General features: G+C 42.7%; 1 protein-coding gene across 1 annotated transcript in view; it reads right to left on the reverse strand.

Moving 5' to 3' along the window:
• LOC131519224 (uncharacterized) overlaps positions 1–8,099 on the reverse strand; it is a 67,033-nt gene extending 58,934 nt beyond the window's left edge. Inside the window, exons 1-2 of the mRNA XM_058742086.1 lie at positions 8,040–8,099; positions 7,509–7,904 (exon numbers count right to left, since the gene is read on the reverse strand). Of these exons, the coding sequence (XP_058598069.1) occupies positions 7,509–7,904; positions 8,040–8,099 (456 nt within the window). The remainder of the gene's footprint in view (positions 1–7,508; positions 7,905–8,039) is intronic.
• Positions 8,100–8,831: the final 732 nt, after the last annotated feature.

Here is an 8,831-nt window from a genome sequence, read left to right on the forward strand (position 1 = left end):
AGAACAATATAACTGTATTTTTCTATATAACTATAAATAACTATATAACTGTAAATAACTACATGACAATACATTTTGAAAACAAAGATGAAATCAATACATTTCTAGAAAAAAATGCCAAAATTGGCATAAAAATGTGAATAACCATTTAAGAAATTGAAGTTATTCTATTCTATTCTATTCTATTCTATTCTATTCTATTCTATTCTATTCTATTCTTTAGTAGGCTTCATGCCCAGCACAGAGCCCAACATGAGGCTTGAACTCATGACCCAGAGATCAAGACCTGAGTTGAGATCAAGAGTCAGATGCTTAATCGATTGAGCCACCCAGGCACTCCAAAACCAAAGTAATCTAAAAAACTTATTGTCCATAAAGTTTCAGGGCTATGACGTTTTACAAGAGCATCCTACTACCTTCCAAAGAACGGATACTCTTTCCTTAAATGTGTTACTCTGGAAAATTAAAAAAAAAAAAAAAAAAAGAGGAAACATCACCCAACTTAATGTTATAATTTTGAAATTTGGAATATGGACTGTTCATAAAAAGAAAATATGGGCCAGTTTCACTTCTAAACATGGATGCCAAACACCCAAATAAAATATTACCTAACCAAATCCAAAAAAGTATTAAGAATATATCATAATAAAATATTAAAAAATGGTTCAAAGTCAGAAAATCTCTCAATGTAATTCACTACATTAATGGATTATGGAAGAAGTTACTACTGCTCAACATCTCTCTGTTGTCCTTTGCCTCCTAGGAATACCATTAAACTTCCCAGCCACCTTAAAATACGTGGGACCAGGTGACTAGTCCTCGTCAATGGAATGAGAGGAGTAGTGATATGTGTCCTCTCTTGCCATCATAGAGAACTCGCTAAAGGACTTAGGTCCTAGCAGTTGGGGAAGCAACTGGCAAGAAAGAGCCTGGGCTCCTGAACAACTAAGTGAAGGAGAGCCTACTATCTTCCCAACACCTTCGACTGTGTCTTGAGTGATAAATAAATAGCATTATTGGTTTAAGTCACTGAAACATTGGGGCTGTTACAGTAGCTAAGATTATACACTCTAATAATACATTGAAAACTGGTATGGGGAAGATTATCTCCCCAGATGATTATCTCCCCAGACACAGAGAGATCATTTGACAAAGTTCAATGCTAATTCGTGTTAAAAACAAAAACAAGGGGCACCTGGCTGCCTCCGTTGGAGGAGCATGCAACTCTTGATCTCGGGTTTGTGAGTTCAAGCACCACACTGGGTATAGAGACTACTAAAAAATAAATGCCTTAAACAAAACAAGAACCAGCTTTTGGGAGCTGAAACAGAATTAGGAGACCAAACCCCTGTCTTCCCCACTACCCTCTTTCCTTCATCGCTTGATTATTCATTACTTTAGCCCCATATTGATGCGTTTTCTTACAAAATTTGTCATTGGAAACTAATGCATGAATTTTATCTATTTTCCTTGATATCTCAGATCCTAAGGAAAGGGATACAAACCTATAGCTAACATCATACTTAATAGAGAAACTACATATATTCTTTTTTTTTTAATTTTTAAAAAAATTTTTTTTAACTTTTTTTTTTTTTTTTGAGACAGAGAGAGACAGAGCATGAACGGGGGAGGGGCAGAGAGAGAGGGAGACACAGAATCGGAAGCAGGCTCCAGGCTCTGAGCCATCAGCCCAGAGCCCGACGCGGGGCTCGAACTCACGGACCGCGAGATCGTGACCTGAGCTGAAGTCGGCCGCTTAACCGACTGAGCCACCCAGGCTCCCCCTACATATATTCTTTTTAAGAAATGGAACAAGACAAGGATTCCAGCTATCCCCACCAACATGTAATAGAATTACAGAAAAATTAACCACTACAAGGAAATAATAAAAAGTAAAACCAAGTATAAAATTGGAAGGAACGAGTCAAAAGTTGTCAGTGTTTGCAACTGGTATAGTTATTTCACACAGGACTCTCAAGAGAATCCACAGAAAAACTATTAGAATTAATAGGAGTTCAAAAAGGTAGTTGGATATGAGACTAACTTAAAAACAACTGACTACACTTCTCCACACCAACAGTAACCAACCAAAGAGAGAGAGAGAGAGAGAGAGAGAGAGAGAGAGAGAGAGTGTGTGTGTGTGTGTGTGTGTGAGAGAGAGAGAGAGAGAGAGAGAGAAGATATGTAACAGTGTAACCCATAACAATGTGACAAAATAAAAAAAAACACTTATAATAGTAATATTATTGAATCTAGGAATTTTTGTTTCTTAAGAGAGAGCAAAAGAGCAGGAGCGGGTGAAAGGGTAGAGGGAGAGAGAGGGAATTTTAAGCAGGCTTCATATTCCATATGGAGCCCAACATGGGGCTCGATCCCACAACTCTGGGAATATGACCTGAGCAATCCCACAATCCTGGGATTATGACCTGAGCCGAAATCAAGAGTTGGACACTCAAGTGACTGAACCACCCAGGCACCTCTCTAGGAATTATCTTAATAAAGAATGTATAAGAGATTTGTGGAGAAAATTTGAAAAACTGTATTAAAGTATATAAAATAAACATGAATAAATGCAGAGATAGACCATACTCACAAGTGAGATGGCATGACACTAAAAGGTGTCAATTCTTTACAGATGAACCTATGATTTCAATTAATTTCTAATCAAAACTTCAGAAAGACTTCTGTGAACTTTACAGATTTTAAAATATTTATTAAAGAATAAATCCATGACAAGCTAAGAAAAGTTTGAAAAAGAACAAAAAGGTAGATATTAAGATATATTACAAAGCCATAATAAAAACAAAATCCAACTGGGTTAAAGATGTAAATGTAGAAGAATAACCGAAGTTAGTAGGAGAAAATATAGAAAAACTTTTTGATCTTCAGGTAGGTAAGGATTTTTAAAATAAGATGCAAATAGCTCAAGCTAAAAGGAGAAAGATGATGGATGTGACTACACAAAGTTTAAAGATTTATGTTAAAAAAAAAAAGAAGAAGAAGACGATGGACCTAAATGTAAAAGCTGAAACGATAAAGGTCTTAGATGAAAACATAGGAGTGACCCCTTACAACCTTGAGTTAGGCAAGAATTTCTTAGATATGACACAAAAACACAACAGGTAAGAGAGAAGATTGATCAGTTGGATATCAACAAAATTGAACACCATCAAGAAAGTGAAAAGATAACTCACAGAATGGGAGAAACTATTTGCAACTGATACATCTGAGAAAGGATAAATATCAACAATATAGAAATAACTTACAATTCTATGATAAAAAACAAAGAATCCAACTTTAAAAATAGATCTGAATAGGGGCACCTAGGTGGCTCAGTTGATTGAGCGACCAACTCTTGATTTTGGTTCAGGTCATGATCTCACGGTTCGTGAATTCAAGCTCCACCTCAAGCTCTGCCCTGACGGTGCAGAGCCTGCTTGGGATTCTCTGTCCCCATCTCTCTCTGCCTCTCCCACTTGCTCTCTCTCTCTCTCTCTCTCAAAATAAATAAATAAATACACATTAAAAAAAAAAGATCTGAATAGACATTTCTCCAAAGCAGATACAGATATACAAGTGGTTAGTAAGCGCATGAAAATATGTTCAAAATCATTAACCATCAGGGAAGCATAAATCAAAACCACAATGAGCTACAACTTCACACCTGCTAGGTTGGCTATAACCAAAATGACAGACAAGTGTTGGTGAGGATGTGAAGAAAATGGAACCCTCATGCACTGCAGGTAAGACCGTAAAATGTTGCAGCTGCTTTAGAAAACCGTTTGGGACTTCCTCAAAAGTTTAAACATAGAGATACCATATGATCTAGCCATTCCACTTCTAGGTATATATCCAAAAGAAATGGAAATATGTGTTCACACAAAAACTGTACATGAATGTTCACAGAAGCATTATTCATAATAGCCAAAAAGTAAAAACAACCTAAGTGTGCACCAACTGATAAACAGATAAACCAAAAGCAGTATACCCACATGAGGAAATATTATTGGGCAATAAAAAGGAACAAATTACTGCTATAGGCTATAATGTGGATAAACCTACACTACACTATGCTAAGTGAAAGAAGCCAGTCACAAAAAAAACATACTGTAGAACCCCATTTATATGAAATGTTCAGAAACAGGCAAATACAGACAGGAAGTAGATTAGTGCTTGCCTAGGGCTTGGGAGGAGCATATTGAGAGAAACTGGAGGGTGACTGCTAATGGAGTAATAAAAATATTCTAAAATTAGATCATGATGATAGTTACCCACTCTGTAAATGTACTATAAACCAATGAGTTCACTTTAAATAGGTGGATTTTGTGGTATAAAAATTATATCTCAATAAAGTTAATAATAAAAAGGAGACCATATGTGAGATTAACAGATGGGAGACAAAACTAGGGGAAGACTTAAAACATCCACATCTGACAAAGGACTAACACTTTAACATGTAAGGATACCAATACAGAAGGAACCATAAGAGACTCTTAAATACAGAGAACAAACTGAGGGTTGCTGGAGGGGTGCTGGGTGGGGGGATGGGCTAAATGGGTGATGGGCATTAAGGAGGGCACTTGTTGGGAGGAGCACTGGGTGTTGTATATAAGTGATGAATCACTAAATTCTACTCCTGAAACCATTTATTACACTATATGTTAACTAATTTGGTTTTAAATAAAATAAACAACAATACATAAAAACAACAAAAAAATAAGGAACAAAATGCAAACCCCATATAGAAAAATATCAGAAATCTGAAAGAAAAGAAGGGCAAATTAGATGGATAGGCAGTTCACAAATGACAAAACAATATGATGAGATGCTCAATTAAAACAGAAATGGAGTACTGCTTTAACCTAGTAGTTTGACAAAAATTAGTAAATTAAATAATAGTAAGTGCCAGCAGCTGTTGGAAAAGTGACTTTTCATGCACTCCTGGTGGGAGGAAACCGATGAAGTCATTCTGCAGCACAAAGTAGCAGTTTTTAGTAAAAGACAACAGTCTTTTACCAACAGTTCCATATCTGTCTATCAAAAAAATTCTTGCACAAGGCAACAGGGAGATATTCAAAAGGACGTTTGGTGCAGAACTGTTCATGCAAGCAAGGGCTTACAGGCCACCGATGTCTACCCCCAGGAGGCTGTTAAGTATTTGTGGTGTATACTTTTCATACAAAACTATGCAACAGCCAAGAGTAATGAATTAGACTTACATACAGCATTATGGTTTGACTCAAAAACATAATGTGGAAGGGAAAAAAGAAATAGTATGAGATTTATAGCATAATAGTATTTATTTAGTTAAGTGCAACAAAAGCAAAACATGACATATGTTTCAAAGATATACGTGTTCTAAGATGATATAATGAAATGTACTTTGGAAGAACGAACAAATATGCCAGCATGGCCTCCTGTCTGTGTGCGCATGGGGAGGAGGGTGTTGAGAGAGAAATGGAGTATAAAGGGAGGAAATAACAAAGTGAAATAAAATGAGACACTCAAAATGGACCAAGGATTATAGTATGCCATGAACTAAGATATATGAGCAATTAAATTTGTGAGACCTGAGATACTAAGAAAAATAAAATCCCATGCATTAATTTTCAGTGAAAAATTTAAGAAAGTCCATCACATGTTGGAGCCTAACTCAATGAAACATAAAGCTACGGAGAAAAGAAGGTAGTGGGAAAGCCAGAGCCTTGCTTGGTCTCCAGCTGAGTAATTCAGTTTCCAGGGAAGAAAGAACACAGGGTGGTAGAAATGTAGTGGATGTTGTCCCCACTACACCACCTCCTCCCCCTGCAGACAGGAGACAGGGGAGCAAAGGGAGAGAACCATCCACTACAGCTGAACTTTAGTTAACAGGAGGGAGGGAACAGGACATTATGGAATTCAGAAGAAAAGGAATAACTGACTGAATCCAAGAATCTGATTTTTTTGCCTCATGATAAAGGCAGCGTTTTCTAAAAGCAATGAATACTCAACACCGCCCTGGAGCAAGGTAGGAGAAGACCTCCATGCTTTAAAAATCAAGACCTTATGGGGGCACCTGGGTGGCTCAGTTCATTAAGCGACAGACTTTGGCTCAGGTCATGATCTTGCAGTCAGTGAGCTTGAGCCCCATATGGGGCTCTGTGCTGACAGCTTAGAGCCTGGATTCTGCTTCAGATTCTGTGAGTGTCTCTCTGTCTCTGTCTCCCCTCCCCCACTCGTGCTCTCTCTCTCCCTCTCAAAAATAAATAAATGTTAAAAAAAATTAAAAAAAAATCAGGACCTTATGCCATCTTTTGTCAAATTCGAATGGCTATTTTAAAAGTTAAGATTATTCAAGTTTTGTTTTAGTAATGGGCCTTATGATCAGATCCATGTGATTAGGCTGAATTCATTTTTATTGAGACAAACGCTGATTAAAAGGGGGTTCATGGTACTGGCCACAAAAACCGTCATCATTCGAATATAAGTCAAGTAAGCCACTTTACTTTCAACACTTAGTGCCTTCTACAGTGTATGCCTGTCCCACATAACTGGCTTTCTGGGATATACATATATACACACACATACATACACATACATACATACCCTAGATATATTCCTTCTTTTGTCTTGCCTTTTTCACTTACCCCTGGGGACATTACACATCTCACCGCCCCCCCCCCCCAATGTCTTCCCAGTGGTTGTGTCCACAGCCTTGAGGTGGAGCCCAGTTCCCGCACCCGAAGATCAACTTAGCGTTAACGGGACCAGAGCACTCATCTTTCACCCTTCTGCGGGCAGATGCAGTGGACAGAAGGTTTGCTGGTCTGGGAAGGACTCAGTCCCTGAGTGCACCCGTCCCCGACCGTTATCGCCAGCCCCAGGGTTGGAGCAAGCCCCTGTCTTCTCACGAACAGAGCGTTGGGGAGAGGGTGACGGCCTGGCCTAGCTGATGTCCATGCCTATGACCAGGAGAGGCGAGCTGCAAGCCTGCCAGTTCAGGGAACGGTTGGAAGGCACCCCAGGTGCGCCCAAGTGCGCACTATCTGTAAAACGTAGAAAGGCAAACTACAGGAGGAGTGGAGCTGAGTGGGGAAGAGGAGTCTCACAGGTACGAAGGGGTAAATTATGAGTTCCTCCCTGCTGAGCTCAGGTGAAGCACTCTGCTCAGCATTTTATACAACCCCCACTTCGATTTTTACTGAAGCCCGGTGGGGGGTGGGGGACCGGTGGCGTCGTACAAAAAGAAAACGTGCGATGGGAACCGTGGCCTGTCTTGCCGAGGTGCAACCTCGGCCCCGGACTGCCAGATCCTTGGTACGCTGCTCTAAGCCCCCTCAGGTGGTCTTCAGCCGGGCCCGGAGGACAAGAGCCCTGCAGGCCCGGGCGCTGCCGCGTCGCCGCCACCCCAGCCCCGCGGCAGGAGCCCCCCGCAAGACCCGCCCGTGCGTCACAGGCCCGCCTGGCGTCCCGCCCGCCGGGTCCGCAAGGAGGAGCCCGCGAGGCGGCCGCCACGGGGCTGCGCTTACCTCGTCTGGCGCGGGTAGCGGCTCCAGCTCCCAGGCTCCTCGCCGACCGCCGCCGTTTTGTGCGTCCCTCGCCCCGACGGCAGCTGCGCCGGCCCGGGCCACGGCCACGGTCACTTTCATTTTCCTCAACAACAGCGGCAGGAAAGCGAAAGCGAAAACTGCCGAGAGGCGGGCCCCGGCCGAGCGCGGTGAACGCGGAGCGCGGGCTGGCAGCCAGAGGCGGGGGCTCAGGTCTCGGGCCTGCACGCGGGCGGCCGGGCGGCGTTCGGGCGGGAACCCCGTCCACCTGAGGCGCCGGTTCGAGCCTGGCGCGAACACCTCCGCGGGACGGGGCCCGGGCCGCGTCCGGGCAGCAGGTGGAGAGGCCCGCCGCACGCCGTCGTTCGCCCGCGCGGCCTACCGTGCCTCGGCCCATCGGGGTTGCTTCCCAGGCCGCCCCTTAGCGCCTGCTTCGGCTTCGGGGCTGGTGGCGGCGCTTCGTGGGTTTCTGGCGTCCGGAGGGGGGTTTGGCCTGGGTGACCAGGAGCAAACCTCTGAGGGGTCTCGGGTGGGGTCGCTGAGCCGGCAGGGGTCGGCCTGTCCCCAGGGCATGCGCCCTGGTCTCTCTGCCAAGTTGGCGGCACCGTCGCTTCAAACAGCCTGGTCGTGACCATGAGGTACCAGGCTCCTCATCCTGGGTCAGCGGAGAAATAAAAAGTCAGTGGTATCAAGGAAATGGGGCTCTTCATTTCATTAAGAAAAACTGAACAGCAAGCTTAAGACTTGGACTCCCTGGACTAATTGGTGCCCATCAATACCCAAGGATTTAGAGGCTTATCACTTATTGGCTGTGTGATTTGGGGCAGAGTATTTACTCCCTGTAGGATGAGGATGATAACCATACCTACGTCAAGGTTGTAGGACTTAAATGAACCGATGTAAGGGAGAAAATATTTGTTGTTGTTTTTCTGGATGCTTGATAGACTTTCTCTAATGTCAGTTGATAAAATTGGAGATCTCTATGATAATAAGATAGTTTTCAAAGTTTGGACTGTGTTATCATGACTTAGAAGGACTGAGGAGGCACTGCAGTCATTTTGGAAGGCACCTCACACTCAGCCTGACAATTTGCCCCTATAATTATGCCAGTGGACCAAGTTCTCTTAGAGCACCGCTGCAGTTGAAGTTGGACACAAGTCCCCACAGCCCTGTCCTGCATCAGTTACTGAGATCTGAAAATACTTTTTGTAAGCCATCCTACTTGGAAAATGTTGCTAAGACTCCATACTCCAAACACAGTTTGCCACGTGTTTGTTCATTTTTGTCATAGAGCAGTCTGATAAC

This window comes from Neofelis nebulosa, chromosome 1, assembly GCF_028018385.1.
Source record: "Neofelis nebulosa isolate mNeoNeb1 chromosome 1, mNeoNeb1.pri, whole genome shotgun sequence".
Classification (NCBI taxonomy): domain Eukaryota; kingdom Metazoa; phylum Chordata; class Mammalia; order Carnivora; family Felidae; genus Neofelis; species Neofelis nebulosa.